The sequence below is a fragment of the Oncorhynchus tshawytscha genome, linkage group LG16, assembly GCF_018296145.1.
Source record: "Oncorhynchus tshawytscha isolate Ot180627B linkage group LG16, Otsh_v2.0, whole genome shotgun sequence".
Classification (NCBI taxonomy): Eukaryota; Metazoa; Chordata; class Actinopteri; order Salmoniformes; family Salmonidae; genus Oncorhynchus; species Oncorhynchus tshawytscha.
In genome coordinates, this window is record NC_056444.1 from 53,045,411 (window position 1) to 53,066,027 (window position 20,617).

Here is a 20,617-nt window from a genome sequence, read left to right on the forward strand (position 1 = left end):
TCAAACTCCCACAGGTAATAGTAGCCGATACTAAGGGCACAGGTACTAGTACCAAGCAGCCAGGCAGACCAGAGACTTCGACAACACATACTAACTTATTGACACATAACAAGACTTAAAACATAACCTCTGAAAAGGATTATTGTTCATCTAATAACATAACATGTACAGTGCCTTCGGAAAGAATTCAGACCCCTTGATTTTTTAAAGTTACAGCCTTATTCTAACATGGATTAAATAACAAGAAATCCTCAGCAATCTACACACAATACCCCATATTGACAAAGCGAAAACAAGTTTTTAGACTTTAAAAAAAATAAACAGAAATACTTATTTACATAAGCATGAGACTCGAAATTGAGCTCATGTGTATCCTGTTTCCATTGATCATCCTTGAGATGTTTCTACAACTTGACTGAAGTCCATCTTTGGTCAATTCAATTGATTGGACATGATGTGGAAAGGCACACACCTGTCTATATAAGGTCCCATAGTTGCCAGTGCATGTTAGAGCAAAAACCAAGCCATGAGGTTGAAGGAATTGTCCGTAGAGCTCAGAGACAGGATTGTGTCGCAGCACAGATCTGGCGAAGGGTACCAAAAATGTCTGCAGCATTGAAGGTCCCCAAGAACACAGTGGCCCCCATAATTCTTAAATGGAAGAAGTTTATAATCACCAAGACTTCTCCTAGAGCTGGCCGCCCGGCCAAACTGAGCAATTGGGGGAGAAGGGCCTTGGTCAGTGAGGTGACCAAGAACCCGATGGTCACTCTGACAGAGCTCTAGAGTTCCTCTGTGGAGATGGGAGAACCTTGCAGAAGGACAACCATCTCTGCAGCACTCCACCAAATCAGGCCTTTATGGTAGAGTGGCCAGACGGAAGCCACTCCTCAGTAAAGGCACATGACAGCCCGCTTGGAGTTTGCCAAAAGGCACCTAAAGACTCACCGACCATGAGAGTCAATATTAGTATGATGAAACCAAGATTTAACTCTTTGGTCTGAATGCCAAGCTTCACATCTGGAGAAAACCTGGGAACGTCACAACAGTGAAGCATGGTGGTGGCAGCATCATGCTATGGCGATGTTTTTCAGCAGAAGGGACAGGGAGACTAGTCAGGATTGAGGAAAATATGAACGGAGCAAAGTACAGCGATATCCTTGATGAAAACCTGCCCCAGAGCACTCAGGACCTCAGACTGGGGCAAAGGTTCACCTTTCAACAGGACAACAACCCTAAGCACACAGCCAAAACAACGCAGGAGTGGCTTGGGGACAACTCTCTGAATGTACTTGAGTGGCCCAGCCAGAGCCCTGACTTGAACCCGATCGAACATCTCTGGAGAGACCTGAAAATAGCTGTGCAGCAACGCTCCGCATCCAACCTGACAGAGCTTGAGAGGATCTGCAGAGAAGAATGGGAGAAAATCCCCAAATACAGGTGTGTCAAGCTTGTAGCGTCATACCCAAGAAGACTCGAGGCTGTAATCACTTCAACAAAGAACTGAGTAAAGGGTCTGAATACTTATGTATATGTAATAGTTCCGTTTTTTATTTGTAACACATTTGCAAACATTTTTAAACACCTGTTTTTGCTTTGTCATTATGGGGTATTGTGTGTAGATTGATGAGAGGTAATAAAAAAATAGAATAAGGCTTTAAGAGAACAAAATATGAAAAATGTCAAGGAGTTTGAATACTTTCCGAAGGCACTGTATATTAAAACGTAAAAGTAATGACTGAAAGTAGACTGCTCGTGTAGAAGTCCTCAAACCATCTGACTACAACCTGCCTACTTCTAAACAGATTACAAAATGAACAATCAATTCAGATTATAAACACAGCCATCAAATACTGCAACACCTATAAAACATCAGAAGCACTACAACTATAATGTTCTTACTCAAACCAAACTTGGCTCCCTTTAAGGAATATAATCCATATACCATATTCTGACATGCAGTGGTGGCCATATCAAGCTCTTTCAAAAGACACAGCAAAGGCTTGAGCATGCGTTCAAACAAAACCAACCCACCAAAATCGCACACGAACCCACATTTCAGCCATCCTCCTTGTGCTTTCAATCCCTTTTAACCACGTTTGACCGTGTTATTCCCCCGAGCACCAGTTATGTGACAGCAGCACAAAAAGGAGAGCTGAAACTGTGAATCTTTCTCATCACACTTGGACTTCTATCTTTCTCTCACACCCCCTCCCATTCATGCCTACCTTGCGTTTGTGTTCTTCCTCCTCCTGCATCTTGACCTGGAGCTTGCGTACCATGACCTGCCTCTTCCACTCGGGGATGGCCCGGCCCTGCTCATCGTGTGTGGGCACGAGGGCCTCCACGTCCGCCAGGCTACCCTTCCTGGTCTGACCCATCAGGCTAGATGCCGACGCTGCTCCGCTGCCATTCCCATTGAGTAGCTGCTCGCTGCTCTGAGAGGTGGAGAGGGTCCGGGGCGTGCCAGTGCCAACCGGGCTGGGGGTGGTGGGTGGCGAAGTGGCGCTGGCAGCAGGGGGCGGGGACATGGGCTTGGCTGATGGCGGGCTGACCGTGCGGGTCGGGGGCGGGGACGTAGGGCTCTCTCCCTGGAGGATGGAAGGGGTATAAAAGTCAAACTGGAATTTGTCCATGGCTTAAACTACATGGGCTCAATTGCAATATCCATACACTTCATAGAATCTACAACATTGACACTCCCCTATGTACATCGCCTTTGGAACGTATTCAGACCCCTTGACGTTTTCCACATTTTGTTAGGTTACAGCCTAATTCTAAAATGGATTTTTAAAAAAAATTCCAGGCCTCCCGGGTGGCGCAGTGGTTAAGGGCGCTGTACTGCTGTGCCACCAGAGAGTCTGGGTTCGCGCCCAGGCTCTGTCTTAACCGGCCGCGACCGGGAGGTCCATGGGGCGACGCACAATTGGCCTAGCGTCTTCCGGGTTAGGCAGGGTCTGGCCGGTAGGGAAATCCTTGTCTCATCTTACACCAGCGACTCTTGTGGTGGGCCGGGCACAGTGCACGCTAACCAAGGTTGCACAGTGTTTCCTCCGACACATTGGTGCGGCTGGCTTCCGGGTTGGATGCGCGCTGTGTTAAGAAGCAGTGCGGCTTGGTTGGGTTGGGTATCGGAGGACGCATGACTTTGAACCTTCGTCTCTCCCGAGCCCGTACGGGAGTTGTAGCGATGAGACAAGATAGTAGCTACTAAACAATTGGATACCACGAAATTGGGGAGAAAAGGGGTCAAATTAAAAAATGTAAAAAATATAACTTTTTCCTCAACAATCTACAAAAATACATTAAAAAAATAATCAGACCCTTTGCTATGAGACTTGAAATTGAGCTCAGGTTTCCATTGATCATCCTTCAGATGTTTATACAAATTGATTGGGGTCCATCTGGTAAATTCAATTGATTGGACATGATTTGAAAAGGCACACACCTGCCTATATAAGGTCCCACAGCTGACAGTGCATGTCAGAGCAAAAACCAAGCCATGAGGTTGAAGGAATTGTCCGTAGAGCTCAGAGACAGGATTATGTCAAATGCACAGATCTGGCGAAGGGTACCAAAAAAATTCTGCAGCATTGAAGTTCCCCAAAAACACAGTGGCTTCTATCATTCTTAAATGGAAGAAGTTTGGAACCACCAATACTCTTCCTAGAGCTGGCCGCCCGACCAAACTGAGCAATCGGGGGAGAAGGGCCTTGGTCAGGGAGGTGACCAAGAACCCGATGGTCACTGACAGAGCTCTAGAGTTCCTCTGTGGAGATGGGAGAATCTTCCAGAAGGACAAACATCTCTGCAGCACTCCACCAATCAGGCCTTTATGGTAGAGTGGCCAGACGGAAGCCACTCCTCAGTAAAGGCACATGACAGCCCGCTTGGAGTTTGCCAAAAGACAACCTAAGCACTCCCAGACCACGAGGAACAAGATTCTCTGGTCTGATGAAAACATGATTTAAATCTTTGGCCTGAATGCCAAGCGTCACATCTGGAGAACCTGGGACCATCCCTACGGTGAAGCATGGTGGTGGCAGCATCATGCTGTGGGGATGTTTTTCAGTGGCAGGGACTGGGAGACTAGTCAGGATTGAGGCAAAGATGAACTGAGCAAAGTACAGAGAGATCCTTGATGAAAACCTGCTCCAGAGTGTTCAGGACCTCAGACTGGGCTGAAGGTTCACCTTCCAACAGGACAACAACCCTAAGCACACAGCCAAGACAACGCAGGAGTGGCTTCGGGACAAGTCTCTGAATGTCCTTGAGTGTCCCAGCCAAAGCACGGAATTGAACCCAATCGAATAACTCTGGAGAGACCTGAAAATAGCTGTGCAGCAATGCTCCCCATCCAACCTGACAGAGCTTGAGAGGATCTGCAGAGAAGAATGGGAGAAACTCCCCAAATACAGGTGTGCCAAGCTTGTAGCGTCATACCCAAGAAGACTCAATGCTGTAATTGTTGCCAAAGGTGCTTCAACAAAGTACTGAGTAAAGGGTCTGAATACTTATGTAAATGTGATATATATATATATATATATTACCAAACATTTCTAAAAACCTGTTTTTGCTTTGTCATTATGCGGTATTGTGTGTAGACTGATGAGGTAAAAAAAAAAAATTAAATTACATTTTGGAATAAGGCTGTAACGTAACAAAATTTGGGGGAAAATCAAGGGGTCTGAATACTTTCCAAAGGCACTGTATTTATTTGGACAGTGAAGCTAAAACATTAAATTTGTCTCTATACGCCAGTATTTTGGATTTGAGATTAAATGTTTTATATGAGGTGACCGTACAGAATGTCACTTTTTATTTGAGGGTATTTTCATACATATGTTTTACCATTTAGAAATGAAAGCACTTTTATGTATCTAGTCCCCCCATTTGAAGGTATCATAAATATTTGGGAAAATTAACTTAGTGTATTAAAGTATTCAAAAGTTTCATATTCCTAGTACGCAATGACCACATCAAGCTTGCTTGTAACTCTACAAACTTGTTGGATGCATTTGCATTTTGTTTTGGTTGTGTTAGAAATTTACCCTCACACATCACCACACTTTATATACCAGGGTTGACTGGCCTTCTCTTGTCAATCGTAGGCTCAGTCACTGGTATACTTTTATTTAGAAAGACATTTTGGGGACTCTACCATTTTATTTGGCCATTTTTATTGTTCAGAAATGTGGGTACTCTCTTCGTTCGCAGGACTTTATCCTGCTAACTGTTACAAATGTCTGAACTGAATTTGGTAAAAGGTCTTTTACGTCCTATGCGCCATCGGCTTGGGACGCCTTACAAAATACTTTTAAACTTCAAGAACTTGTCCTGATTGGTGATTTTAAATCATTGATGAAGGATTTTGAGGCTGATTCCCTGACCTGTCAATGTTTTTATTTTGCTGTTTTTGTTATACTCATGTGAATTCTATGTTTCTTTTACTAGATTACCTGTAGTTTTTCATGTCTGTCTGTAAACATCAAAAGGTTGGTAATTGAAACAATATTTCTAATGTAAATAATGTGGGAAATGGTTGGTGGGGCTCTAAACAATAATCATGTCAAATCAGTTGTTTTGTGATATAATTAAGAACTGTATAACCAAATAATGGTAACTCTACAAATGTATTTGTCCCAGTTATCAGATTTACATCTAAATGCTGTGGAACTTATATGATTAAATATGAAACTATTTGTGAGACGATGAAATGTGATTTTAGCCTTCTAAATGAGACTTGTCTTTCATGTAAAGTTTTACCCAGTCAGTAAACACGCCCATGTGAGCACAGACATTATGACAAAAGGAGGGAACGCCTTTTTTCTCCAAGTGTTTACAAAAGGACTCCTAACGAAATTTACATTAGACCAGAGAACGTGAGGATCATGCACTCGTTTGAAATGGTGGGAATTGGAATCTCAAGACCAAAACATGCTGGTTCGCTGCCGGTGTGGACAGTGGCCTTAGCTGTACCCTGAATAATCAACCAATTAGACCAGTATACGGATGGTAAGCCGGACGTCACAAATGGTTTAAAGCTAAAGACTTGTATATGTGCAGCGCGAGCTGAACACGTTACGAAATGGTTTAAAGACTACAACACCAGAAAATGGCAAGACCCTCTGAAACTCTCTCTCTCGAAGAAGAAGACTACACAGGGACATATAGTCTGCAGCTGTTTATGCACGGTTAGCCTAGGAAACTCGACCAAAGACGAGAGACAAAGAACAATTTCCTCTCACCACTATAGGTGGTTATCTATTCTAAGCAAACAGAGCGAAGGACAAGGACTGCTGAACACCACGTGGTACACCTCTGAAAGATCCGTTATAACAGACACTCCGATTCCAAGAGGCTACAACTACAAAAGACATGGTGATCTCTGGTGGACAACCAGAGACTTACACAGAGACTTTCTATCGACTGACTCCACAGACTGATCGGGCGCTTTCAACAGGGTGTCACGTTCTGACCTTTATTTCCTTTGTTTTTGTATTTATTTAGTTGGTCAGGGCGTGAGTTGGGTGGGCAGTCTATGTTTGTTTTTCTATGTTTTGGGGCATTTCTATGTTTCGGCCTAGTATGGTTCTCAATCAGAGGCAGGTGTCATTAGTTGTCTCTGATTGAGAATCATACTTAGGTAGCCTGGGTTGCACTGTTTGTTTGTGGGTGATTGTCTATGTTGTAGCTTCACGGTTGTCATTTGTTTATTGTTTTGTATACAGTGTCAGTATTTTCTTTATTAAAGATTTACCATGGACACTTACCACGCCGCATTTTGGTCCGACTCTTCATCACCACTAGAAAACCGTGACAGAATCACCCACCACCAACGGACCAAGCGGCGTGGTAAACAGCAGCGACGACAGCAGCAGCAGCGGCAACAACAGCGGCCAGCATCACAGGACTCCTGGACATGGGAGGATGTATTGGACGGCAAGGGTTGCTACACCTGGGAGGAGATCCTGGCGGGAAAGGATCACCTTCCATGGGAACAGGTGGAGGCAGCTAGGAGAACAGAGGCAGCCGGAGAGAGGAGCCGGCGATATGAGGAGGCAGCACGGCAGTGCGACAGGTACGAGAGGCAGCCCCAAAAATTTTTGGGGGCAGACGAGGTGTGGTAGTGAGCCAGGTAGCAGACCTGAGCTCACTCCTCGTGCTTATTATAAGCAGCGCATTACTGGTCAGGCACCGTGTTATGCGGTTAAGCGCACGGTGTCGCCAGTGCGCGCCCATAGCCCGGTGCGCTATAGGGCAGCCCCGAAAGTGCCGTGAGAGTGTGGGCATCGAGCCAGGGCGTATGGTGCCTGCTCAGCGGGTCTGGTCGCCGGTACGCAGGTTGGGTCCAGGTTATCCTGCGCCGGCTCTGCGTGCTGTGTCTCCGGGCGCTGGGAGGGTGCAGTGCGTCCTCTGCCTGCGCTCCGCTCGTGCCGGGCGAATGTGGGAGTGGAGCCTAAGGGAGAGGTGCGTGTAGTAAGCACTAGATCTCCCGTGCTTACCCACAGCCCGGTTCAACCTGTGCCTGCACTCTGGAGGGTCCGGGCTAGAGTAGTTGTCCAGCCTGGGGAAGTGGTGCCAAGGTTGCGCACCAGAGCTCCAGTGCTCCCCACAGCCCGGTCCTTCAGTTGCCTCCTTTTAACACCAAGCCTCCTGAAGGTCTCCCCAGCCTGGTGGTTCCTGTGGCAGCCCCACGCACCAGGCTGTCTCTCCGTCTCCTCCCTGCAGGTGGTCCTGTCTGTCCGGCGCCGCTGCCGGAGTCTCCCGCCTGTCCGGCGCAGCTGCCGGAGTCTCCCGCCTGTCCGGCGCTGCTGCCGGAGTCTCCCGCCTGTCCGGCGCCGCTGCCGGAGCCTCCCGCCTGTCCGGCGCCGCTGCCGGAGCCTCCCGCCTGTCCGGCGCCGCTGCCGGAGCCTCCCGCCTGTCCGGGCCTCCCGCCTGTCCGGCGCCGCTGCCGGAGCCTCCCCCGCCTGTCCGGCGCCGCTGCCGGAGCCTCCCGCCTGTCCGGCGCCGCTGCCGGAGTCTCCCGCCTGTCCGGCGCCGCTGCCGGAGTCTCCCGCCTGTCCGGCGCCGCTGCCGGAGTCTCCCGCCTGTCCGGCGCTGCCGGAGTCTCCCGCCTGTCCGGCGCCGCTGCCGGAGCCTCCCGCCTGTCCGGAGCCTCCCGCCTGTCCGGAGCCTCCCGCCTGTCCGGCGCCGCTGCCGGAGCCTCCCGCCTGTCCGGCGCCGCTGCCGGAGCCTCCCGCCTGTCCGGCGCCGCTGCCGGAGCCTCCCGCCTGTCCGGCGCCGCTGCCGGAGCCTCCCGCCTGTCCGGAGCCTCCCGCCTGTCCGGCGCTGCTGCCGGAGCCTCCCGCCTGTCCGGCGCCGCTGCCGGAGTCTGAGGCGCCAGAGCCCGTCAGCCCAGAGGCGCCAGAGCTTCTGCCCCTCTGTCCAGAGCTTCTGCCCCTCTGTCCAGAGCTTCTGCCCCTCTGTCCAGAGCTTCTGCCCCTCTGTCCAGAGCTTCTGCCCCTCTGTCCAGAGCTTCTGCCCCTCTGTCCAGAGCTTCTGCCCCTCTGTCCAGAGCTGCCCCTCTGTCCAGTGGGGTCATTGAGAGGGGTGGCCATGGTGAGAAAGCCACGGAGGCGGACAATAAGGCGGACTAAGACAATGGTGAAGTGGGGTCCGCGTCCTGCGCCAGAGCCGCCACCGCGGACAGACGCCCACCCAGACCCTCCCCTATAGGTCAAGGTTTTGCGGCCGGAGTCCGCACCTTTGGGGGGTACTGTCACGTTCTGACCTTTATTTCCTTTGTTTTTGTATTTATTTAGTTGGTCAGGGCGTGAGTTGGGTGGGCAGTCTATGTTTGTTTTTCTATGTTTTGGGGCATTTCTATGTTTCGGCCTAGTATGGTTCTCAATCAGAGGCAGGTGTCATTAGTTGTCTCTGATTGAGAATCATACTTAGGTAGCCTGGGTTGCACTGTTTGTTTGTGGGTGATTGTCTATGTTGTAGCTTCACGGTTGTCATTTGTTTATTGTTTTGTATACAGTGTCAGTATTTTCTTTATTAAAGATTTACCATGGACACTTACCACGCCGCATTTTGGTCCGACTCTTCATCACCACTAGAAAACCGTGACACAGGGCGAGACGACAAAGACATACAAGCGTAAATATGTACCTTGCATTTTTAAATCCGAATGAGCAGTTGTTGGGGTGCTAAATATCCATACTTTACGATGAGCGTCTCTCCTCCTCCCGCACTTTCTTTGTGTAACAAACCGTCATATCGGGTTAGACCAATAGGGATTTTTCAATGCGTCATGTTAATAATCACTGTATAATCTATCCTTCTATTGTTTATTTATTTATTGTTTTCCCCCCCATTTTCTCCCCAATTGGTAGTTGCAGTCTTGTCTCATCGCTGCAACTCCCATATGGACTCGGGAGAGGCGAAGGGCGAGAGCCATGCGTCCTCTGAAACACAACCCAACCAAGCCGCACTGCTTCTTGACACAATGCCCACTTAACCCAGAAGCCAGCCACACCAATGTGTCCGAGGAAACACCGTGCACCTGGCGACCATGTCAGCATGCACTGCCCCTGGACCGCCACAGGAGTCGCTAGTGCGCAGTGGGACAAGGACATCCCTGCCGGCCAAACCCTCCCCTAACCCGGACGATGCTGGACCAATTGTGTGCCGCTCCATGGGTCTCCCGGTCGCGATCGGCTGCAACAGAGCCTGGACTCGAACCCAGAATCTCTAATGGAACAGCTAGCATTGCAATGCAGTGCCTTAGACCACCGCGCCACTCGGGAGGCCATGTTTATGTATTTCTGTGTGATTATTTCATTAGTTAGTAAATAAATAATTAAGCCAATTTGTGTAAGCTGATTCATCATGGAGAATAGGGTTTGTGCAGATTTAACGGATTATTCGACGTTCAGAATGAGACTGATGAGGTAAATAAGAATGAATGAATGTGACTGATGTAAGAGATATTTATATCTTTAGAGTTTAGTCGGGAGATAGGAACTCGTTAAATAACTTTTCCCATGGTGCCCAAAGATCACAAATTGTTACATGATGAATTGAATCATCTTAATAATTAAACGTAGTTAATTGATTTGATAAAATAACTGTCAAACACATTAATGATGTCACGGATCCCTCCGGCACTGCTCCTCATTCTGTTCACCAGTTCCGGAGGTCTACCTCACCGGCTTTCTAGGCTTCACTATCATCAACACAGGACTGTCTTGTCTGATTACACACACCTGCTTCCCATTTCCCCCGATTAGTATGTTATATATGTGCCCTCTGTTCCCTCTGTCTTTTGTTGGTTATTGTTCCCATGTCAATTGGTTGTGTGAGTACCTATGCGTTGGTGCAGCTGTTATGCTGCGTGCTATATATAGTGTGTATTACGTACAGCCCAGTGTTTTTGTATACGTGTTTGTTTTGGGTGTATTAAAAACTGCTATTGTGTATTCCTGTGCCTGTCTCCAAATCCTTTATACCAGCGTGACAAATGATAGCGACATCACAACACTAGTTTCTCCAAATACATTTCATGAACATCACAATGCATTGATCCAGAAGTTGAAGTCAACACTATTGGTTTCTGATGCAGCGGGAATCATTTAGTCACTTGTCAGTACACTTGTAAAGAATATTATATAAAACATCATTATACACAGTACCAGTCAAAAGTTTGGACACACCTACTCACTCAAGTTTTTCTTGAATGAAAAAAGAAACATATGGAATCATGTAACCAAAAAAGTGTTTGACAAATCAAAATATATTTTAGAGTCTTCAAATTAGCCACCCTTTGCCTTGACGACAGCTTTGCACACTCTTTAGCCTTCTCTCAACCAGCTTCATGAGGAATGCTTTTCCAACAGTCTTGAAGGAGTTCCCACATATGCTGAGCACTTGTTGGCTGCTTTTCTTTCACTCTGCGGTCCAACTCATCCCAAACCATCTCAATTGGGTTGAGGTCGGGTGATTGTGGAGGCCAGGTCATCTGATGCAGCTCTCCTTCTTGGTCAAATAGCCCTTACACAGCCTGAAGGTGTGTTGGGTCATTGTCCTGTTGAAAAACAAATGATAGTCCCACTAAGAGCAAACCAGATGGAATGACATATTGTTGCAAAATGCTGTGGTAGCTATGCTGGTTAAGTGTGCCTTGAATTCTAAATAAATTACATACCGTGTCACCAGAAAGCACCACCACACCTCCTCCATGCTTCAAGTTAAGGGAACCACACATGCAGAGATGATCCATTCACCTACTCTTCATCTCACAAAGACACAGAGGTTGGAACAATCTCAAATCTGGACTCATCAGACCAAAAGGACAGATCTCCATTGGTCTAATGTCCATTGCTTGTGTTTCTTAGCTTATCTTTCATCTTCTACTTATTGGTGTCCTTTAGTACTGGTTTCTTTGCAGCAATTTGACCATGAAGTCCTGATTCACACAGTCTCCTCTGAACAGTTGATGTTGAGATGTGTCTGTTACAGGAACTCTGGGAAGGATTTATTTGGGCTGCAATTTCTGAGGCTGGTAACTCTAATGAACTTATCCACTGCAGCAGAGGTAACTCTGGGTCTTCCATTCCTTTCCTCACGAGAGCCAATTTCATCACAGTGCTTGAAGGTTTTTGCAACTACACTTGAAGAAACATTCAAAGTTCTTGCAGTTTTCCAGATTGACTGACCTTCATGTCTTAAAGTAATGATGGACTGTTGTTTCTCTTTGCTTATTTCAGCTGTTCGTTGCCATATGGACTTGGTCTTTTACCAAATAGGGCTATCTTCTGTATACCACCCCTACCTTGTCACAACACAACTGATTGTATCAAACACATTAAGAAATTCCATAAATTAACTTTTAACAAGGCACACCTGTTAATTGAAATGCATTCCAGGTGACTACCTCATGTAGTAGTATGTGTGGTTCCCACCGTGAAGCATGAAGGAGGAGGTGTGGGGGTGCTTTGCTGGTGACACGATCTGTGATTGATTTAGAATTCAAGGCACACTTAACCAGCATGGCTACCACAGCATTTTGCAGCGATATGCCATCCCATCTGATTTTCGCTTAGTGGGACTATCATTTGTTTTTCAACAGGACAATGACCCAACACACCGTCAGGCTGTGTAGGGCTATTTGACCAAGGAGAGTGATGGAGTGCTGCATCAGATGACCTGGCCTCCACAATCACCCGACCTCAAACTGGGATGAGTTGGACCGCAGAGTGAAGAAAATGCAGCCAACAAGTGCTCAGCATATGTGGGAACTCCATCAAGACAGTTGGAAAAGCATTCCTCATGATGCTGGTTGAGAGAATGCCAAGAGTGTGCAAAGCTGTCATCAAGGCAAAGGGTGGCTACTTTGAAGAATCTCAAATATAAAATATATTTGGATTTTTTTTTTAACGCTTTTTTGGTTACTACATAATTCCATGTGTTATTACATATTTTATGTCTTCACAATTATTCTACAATGTCGAAAATGTGTAGGTGTGTACAAACTTTTGAGAGGCAGCAATATCTATACCACAAGGCAGTTGAACATACTAGGTATTCTATATTATACTAAAACATCCATCTAACTGAATATGGGTGCTGGTTGAATGTTCCAGGCAGGTTCCAGAATGTTCTTCAGCTGGTGCACCTCTTCTACTGTTGGGTAATGTCAGCTGGTTTTAGCAGGCTTTGGCGCTGTGGCAATGTTGGCAGGGTTTGGAGAGCTGTGAGTCTGGCTTCTTGTAGACAACAGTCTGTTATTTTCTGCACTCTACAACTAGGTGGATAAGCGTCTCCCTGAAGTGGTGGGTTCTGGGCTTCTGCACTTTCTTCACCACCCACTTCTTTGACCTCTTGCAGAATAATTGTTTGTACTGTAAGTATCCTGGAAAGACATGACGTCTGATCATTAGGATGTATAATCATAAAATTAACCATGTTAATCTGTAAACCAAACATGGAACAGTAGACTGGTATGTGTTTTGTTACACTCAAGAGTCAATAATGGGGCTTTGAGATGGGATGCTAACAGATGTGAAATGTTTGAGGGGGGCTTGACATGTAGACAGTCTAGTTGTGTATTGTTGTGTATGAGCACCCACAGTTGTGCTGTTGAGTAGACAATCACTGCCAACAATGGAGTGAATAGGCTAGAAGAGTATAGACTAACAACGCCTCACAAAGAACTGACTACAAGGGTGTGACAAGTTTGAGGAGCACTTGGCTTGTAGACAGTTTAGTGTATTGGTGATGTTGTTTTCTCAAGAGGGTATTTGTGCTTTCATAAATGCCTTTGGCCGTCCTGGCTTGTTTCCGAGTCAGATGATGTTGAGCTTGTTCCCGGCTGAAAGCTTTCATCCAATGGGTCTACGGGCTCTGTACTACTAAAGCTGGTGTTAAGTTCATCGTCATCAGTAGCAGGGTTATTAGTCTGTAGGACACATAGTAGTCCGTGATTAGTCAACATTTTACTACTTTGTCCCCATCAATACCCACACCCCTTATGTCAATAGATCATGCATATTAACCTTCACACCCCCCCCAACAGACACCAGTCAGTCACAAACACCTAATATCTCCTTTTTCCATTTTCAAACATGAACAATCAGCTAAGCCGCCATAATATAGAGAAAACTACAGTAGAAGTTGTAGCTTATATAACAACAAGACACAGAACATGTTTATGCCTAGCTCCAGTATATGTATTTGCTCATCATGGAGTCATGGAAAGATTTAGCAAAGGTGACTTACAATAGTTCCTGGTGCTGAGCTTGATGCTGCTGCAGATGGGCTCGGACTCTATAAACACATAATCACGTTAGCCTCTGTGGTAGTTAGATCGCTAGCTAGTTAATGGTTAGATACAGTCCAGTAGGCTGTAGCTAGCTAAATTAACCTAATGAAGCTCACAATGCAACGTTTCAAATCACGTCGCCAGATAACAGCTGGCTATTTACATTGATTTCCTTTGGAATGTTTAGCCAGTGTATTATGAAAGCTAGCTAGCTAGATTTTGGTTTAGATAAACACATGTAGTTCGCTAGCTAGTTAGCTAGGTAACGTTAGCTCCCTTTACCTCAGCTTGACTTCTTTTCTGCTGCACTGATTGATGTTGGCTGATCGCAAGCCTTCCTCTTTGAAGTGAAAGGGCAAATCAATGGAATAGCATCACTTTAACGTCCGACCACCTGGAAACCCCATCAGTTTCGAAATCCTCTGGCGGGAAGTACTGGCTACAAACACAGACATTTTGATATTTCTGCACTTCCTGAAATCGCTATGAATTCTGGATATTGTGGTTTGCTAACAACCAGAACATGTCGACGGCCTGTTAAAAACCAGTGAGATGCTGAAACGCTCCAATTTGCGTGTTGCAATTTTTATGACACACATGGTATGTTAATAACATATGAAATGGACATATGGTGAAATAGAGCAGCAGTGACATTTCCCTTTAAGTTTAAAAAAATATTGTTGAAAATCGAATAACAAGGTGTGGAGAACTAAAGTGTTTTTACATTTTAGATTTATTTGAGAAGAAACAGATAATTATTTAAGAAAAGTGAAAGGGTGCCAATATATTTGGCTGGTACTGTATGTATGAAAATACCCTCAAATAAAAAGGTGACATTCTGTACTGTCTACTCAAAAAAATATTTGATCTCAAATCCAAAATGCTGGAATATAGAGCCAAATAAAACATTTTAGCTTCACTGTCCAAATAAATACGTAGGGGAGTGCATTTGAAATGAGCCAGAGTGCTTATAGAATAACTGGAGAACCTAACACATTGTTTTGATGTGTCACACGGCAATTAAGAAGACAAGACAATGCCCACACAGAGTGCCACTAGTATTGGATTGCTTATTGTGTTCGCTGAGTGGACGCTTTGGGCTGACTCCGTGTTATGCAACCAAGCATGGGGGTGGAGGCCAGGCCAGCTCTGCTACCAGGAGGAGAACAATGGCTCGAGTCAGGTCACAGAGTTTTAGACTTCCTCAATTCTTCTCCACAGTAGCAGAGTGCAGTCAGCAGCATTAAAAGCCACCATTCAGTGACATGTTTGTTCAGCCATCAGTGAGTCATCATTTGACCATGTGTTAAATTATCATATTGTGATATGTGCAAATGGCTGAGGTCACTGTCTGGTTAGTCTCAAAGGGACAATGGTTACACTGTACAGTACACACACAGTGTATGTTGATCATGTGAAATGCGAGCGGGTCTCATGTTGCAGAGTGTGTCTAGTCACTTCAATGAGGTTTCATGACAGTGTGCACTCAATCTGGGATCCTATACTACAGTATTTACTGTAGTATGCTGTAGTATTTAGAGTTGACTATAGTATAAATACTATAGTAAAAGGAAACGGTAGTATATACTATAGTAATTAATGTAGTGTTTTTGCAGATTGTAATATACTTTAGTATTTACTGTAGTGTTTTTGCAGACATTACTGTAGTATTTACTACAATGTCCTTTTGCAGATAATACTGTAGTATTTACTATACTAGTCTACAGTATACTACAACATTCCTGGTAAGTACTAAACACGCGAGGGATACTACAATGTGGTATTCTACAGTATACTACAGAATTCTATAGTAAGTACTGTAGTATTATATAGTAAATTAGTATTTTGGGCAAATCCAAATATTTGCCTATGCAGCAGAAACCTTTACAATTGAACACAGTTTCAGATGCGGTAGCATTGTGGATATTGCCTAGAATGACTTCCAGTCTTAGCTGTACAACCTGGTTATAATGACATAACCGTTTCCCTTGGCTTACTGCAAACAATGATTCTATGTTGGCAGTACACAAAGTTACAGTCTCTCCTAATACTCAGTTCTGACTACTTCTACTACTGTCTGAGCTAAAAAGTCACGATTCCCTCACAAGTATATCTTTGGTATTAATATTTCTGTGTTTTGGCTTTGCTCTTCCAACGGTCAGTAGTAAGACGAGCACTTTTGGACAACATCAAAGGGGATGAGTCTCGCTGTCCTACTCTGGCTATAACCGTTAACTCCTGCGTTGGCAAGTAGATATGATGGCACAGTTTGTTTGAACATTTCTTATTGTCAACGACAACAGACCACATGATAGAATGCTGTTTGAATGTCGCTTTTAAAGAAGGACTAAGTGACTAGCGATCCCATATTACCTCCAACACAGATTACTGAACCTAATTTTCCAGAATGAGTCAAACTGCTTTGCTAATACTACACTATCCAATCTGATGGCTCAGTTCGTTGGAGCATGTTGGAGTTTGTAACAGCACCATATTTTCCCTTGAATACGTACTTGGGGCGAATCCTAACTTCTACTTAAGTCAAATTTTCACTAGTCTTTCACTAGTCTCACATTGACACTTAACACTTAAGCAAGTGAAAATTTGACTTAAATTGAAGTTTGGATTTGACCCATACAGAATATGTGAATCATTAGTCTTTGTTGAGTGTGGATAAAGTGTCTGCTATAATGAACATATCATATGACATGGCAAAAATCTGTCGTTCTGCCCCCTAGCAAGGCAGTTAATCCACTGTTCCCCAGGCGCCGATGACGTGGATGTCGATTAAGGCAGCCCCCCCGCACCTCTCTGATTCAGAGGAGTTGGGTTAAATGCGGAAGACACATTTCAGTTGACTAGGTATCCCCCTTTCCCTTTCCTGTAGATATTATGCCACCTACGTCGTTGCCCGGCGGGCCGCTGTTGGAGAAGACAGTGGTGTAGCCTTTACTGTGTGGAGTGGGCTTCAGGTTCTTCCCCGCTTTTATTTCGGCCAGCAGCTCAGAGTTGTCTCCGGTGGGGGACATCATGTTGAAAGATTTGTTGCCTGGGGAGGACAAAAAAATGAATGGAAAAGTGAGGCAGGGGGAGAGAGAGAGCAAGAGAGAGAGGAAGAGAGAGAGGGGAGCAAACAAGAGAGGAGAGCAAGGGGGGAAGAAAGAGAGAAGAAAGAGTGAGGGGAGAGAGGAAAGAGAGAGGGGGGAGAAATCTAGGCAGCCTACCCAATCCCTTTTTATAGGTACTGTTGACAGGCCTCCTGGGCCGTATACAGTGTTCCTCGCTGAGATCCCTGAATTCCTATCGGAACTTGTAGTCATGGCAGATAACATGCACATTTTTGGCTACTTCAATATTCTCATGGAGAAGTCCACATCTTATTACGTTTAATGGTAACAAAAAATTTGCTTAGACCCCAACCAAGGATTATCGACCCAAAGATTCCTTGAGGCCCTTCCAGACTCCCTCCACCTACCAAAGGACGTTGTGGTACAAAAATCAGTTAACCACCTAACCGAGAATGTAAACTTAACCTTGCATAATACCCTATATGCAGTCGCACCGCTAAAAGAAATGTGTCACAAGAAACTAGCTCCCTGGTATACAGAAAATACAGAGCCCTGAAGCAAGCTTCCAGAAAACTGGAACGGAAATGGCGCAAATTGTAAGTCTTCTGACTAGCTTGGAAAGACGGTACCATGCAATAACAAAAAGCCCTCACTGCTGCCCTATTTCTCTAACTTGATTGAGGAGAATAAAAACAAACAATCAAAAATTGTCGCAAAGTTAACAAAAAAGCAGTATTTCCCGAGTGAGGTTGGCCTTCACTTCAGCAGTGATGAATTCATGAACTTCTTAGATGAAAAGATCATGATCATTTGAAAACAAATTACGGACGCTTCCTTGAATATGGATATTTCTCAAAAACAGTTCTCCTGAGTCTGCACAGAACTGGCAGCACCTCACCACCTAGACAAAAGGAACACCTACTTGAGAATGCTATTCAATGACTATATGTCAGCGTTCAACACCATAGTGCCCTCAAAGCTCATCACTAAGCTAAGGATCCTGGGACTAAACACCTCCCTCTGCAACTGGATCTTGGACTTCCTGACAGGACACCCCCAGGTGGTGAGGGTAGGTAGCAACATCTCTGCCACGCTGATCCTCAACACTGGAGCCCCTCAGGGGTGCGTGCTCAGTCCCCTCCTGTACTCCCTGTTCACCCACAACTGCATGGCCAGGCACGACTCCAACACCATCATTAAGTTTGCAGACGACACAACAGTGGTAGGTCTGATCACCGACAACAATGAGACAGCCTATAAGAGACTTGGCTGGGTGGTGCCAGCTTAACAACCTATCCCTCAACGTAATCAAGACAAAGGAGATGATTGTGGACTACAGGAAAAGGAGGACCGAGCCCGCCTCATTCTCATCGACGGGCTGTAGTGGAGCAGGTTGAGAGCTTCAAGTTCCTTGGTGTGCACATCACCAACAAACTAACATGGTCCAAACACACCAAGACAGTCGTGAAGAGGACACAACAAAACCCATCCCCCCCTCAGGAGACTGAAAAGATTTGTCATGGGTCCTCAGATCCTCAAAAGGATTTATACAGCTGCACCATTGAGAGCATCCTGACTGATTGTATCACTGCCTGGTATGGCAACTGCTTGGCCTCCGACCGCAAGGCACTACAGAGGGTAGTGAGTACGTCCAATACATCACTGGGACAAAGATGCCTGCCATCCAGGACCTGTACACCAGACTGTGTCAGAGGAAGAACCTAAAAATGGTCAAAGACCCCAGCCACCCCAATCACATAATGTTCTCTCTGCTACCGCATGGCAAGCGTTACCCGGAGCGCCAAGTCTAGGACCAAAAGGCTTCTCAACAGCTTTTATCCCCAAGCCATAAGACTCCTGAACAGGTAATCAAAGGCTACTTGGACTATTTGCATGGTGTCCCTCTCTTGGAAAAGCCAAACCTTGACCCTGGAAGCCTACGTTTCAGACATAAGGAAGTGGATGGCGGCAAATGTTTACTTTTAAGCTCATACAAAACAGAGATGCTAGTTCTAGGTCCCAAGAAACAAAGAGATCTGCTGTCAGATCTGAAAATGAATCTCGATGGCTGTACAAGTCGTCTCAAATAAAACTATGAAGGACCTTGGCGTTACTCTGGACCCTGCTCTCCTTTAACAAACATATGCAAAATATTTAAAGAGCAGCCTTTTTATCATCATCTTAATTTATTTGCAAATTATGGTGGAAAATAAGTATTTGGTCACCTACAAACAAGCAAGATATCTGGCTCTCACAGACCTGTAACTTCTTCTTTAAGAGGCTCCTCTGTCCTCCACTCGTTACCTGTATTAATAGCACCTGTTTGAACTTGTTATCAGTATAAAAGACACCTGTCCACAACCTCAAACAGTCACACTACAAACTCCACTATGGCCAAGACCAAAGAGCTGTCAAAGGACACCAGAAACAAAATTGTAGACCTGCACCAGGCTGGGAAGACTGAATCTGCAATAGGTAAGCAGCTTGGTTTGAAGAAATCAACTGTGGGAGCAATTATTAGGAAATGGAAGATATACAAGACCACTGATAATCTCCCTCGATCTGGGGCTCCACGCAAGATCTCACCCCGTGGGGTCAAAATGATCACAAGAACCCAGTGAATGACCTGCAGGGAGCTGGGACCAAAGTAACAAAGCCTACCATCAGTAACACACAATGCCGACAGGGACTCAAATCCTGCAGTGCCAGACGTGTCCCCCTGCAGTGCCAGTACATGTCCAGGCCCGTCTGAAATTTGCTAGAGAGCATTTGGATGATCCAGAAGAAGATTAGGAGAATGTCATATGGTCAGATGAAACCAAAATAGAACTTTTTGGTAAAAACTCAACTCATCGTGTTTGGAGGACAAAGAATGCTGAGTTGCATCCTGAGAACACCATACCTACTGTGAAGCATGGGGGTGGAAACATCATGCTTTGGGGCTGTTTTTCTGCAAAGGGACCAGGATGACTGATCCGTGTAAAGGAAAGAATGAATGGGGCCATGTATCGTGAGATTTTGAGTGAAAACCTCCTTCCGTCAGCAAGGGCATTGAAGATGAAACGTGACTGGGTCTTTCAGCATGACAATGATCCCAAACACACCGCCCGGGCAACGAAGGAGTGGCTTCGTAAGAAGCATTTCAAGGTCCTGGAGTGGCCTAGCCAGTCTCCAGATCTCAACCCCATAGAAAATCTTTGGAGGGAGTTGAAAGTCCATGTTGCCCAGCCACAGCCCCAAAACATCACTGATCTAGAGGAGATCTGCATGGAGGAATGGGCCAAAATACCAGCAACAGTGTGTGAAAACCTTGTGAAGACTTACAGAAAACATTTGACCAGTGTCAGTGCCAACAAAGGGTATATAACAAAGTATTGAAATAAACTTTTGTTATTGACCAAATACTTATTTTCCACCATAATTTGCAAATAAATTCATTCAAAATCCTACAATGTGATTTTCTGGATTTTTTCCCCCTCATTTTGTCTGTCATAGTTGAAGTGTACCTATGATGAAAATTACAGGCCTCTCTCATCTTTTTAAGTGGGAGAAATGCACAATTGGTTGCTGACTAAATACTTTTTTGCCCCACTGTACCTACATGTAGGCAATGGTCACAAGACACAGTCCTCCTTATTGTTCCTAGAATTTCTAAGCAAACAGCTGGATGCTGGGCTTTCTCCTATAGAGCTCAATTTTCATGGAATGGTCTGACAGTCCATGTTAGAGACGCAGACTCGGT

The 20,617-nt window shown here is 45.5% G+C and overlaps 1 protein-coding gene and 1 long non-coding RNA gene across 2 annotated transcripts in view; both read right to left on the reverse strand.

Moving 5' to 3' along the window:
- Positions 1 to 20,617, reverse strand: part of espn (espin) — a 105,676-nt gene that overhangs the window by 16,560 nt on the left and 68,499 nt on the right. The window contains 2 exon segments of the mRNA XM_042299917.1: positions 2,229 to 2,591; positions 16,711 to 16,856. Coding sequence (XP_042155851.1) covers positions 2,229 to 2,591; positions 16,711 to 16,856 — 509 coding nt within the window.
- LOC112233045 lies at positions 12,410 to 14,346 on the reverse strand. The gene is made up of 3 exons (XR_002950720.2): positions 14,090 to 14,346; positions 13,765 to 13,812; positions 12,410 to 13,444 (listed from the first exon to the last, which is right to left on the reverse strand). It is a non-coding gene; the product is annotated as an uncharacterized LOC112233045 (long non-coding RNA).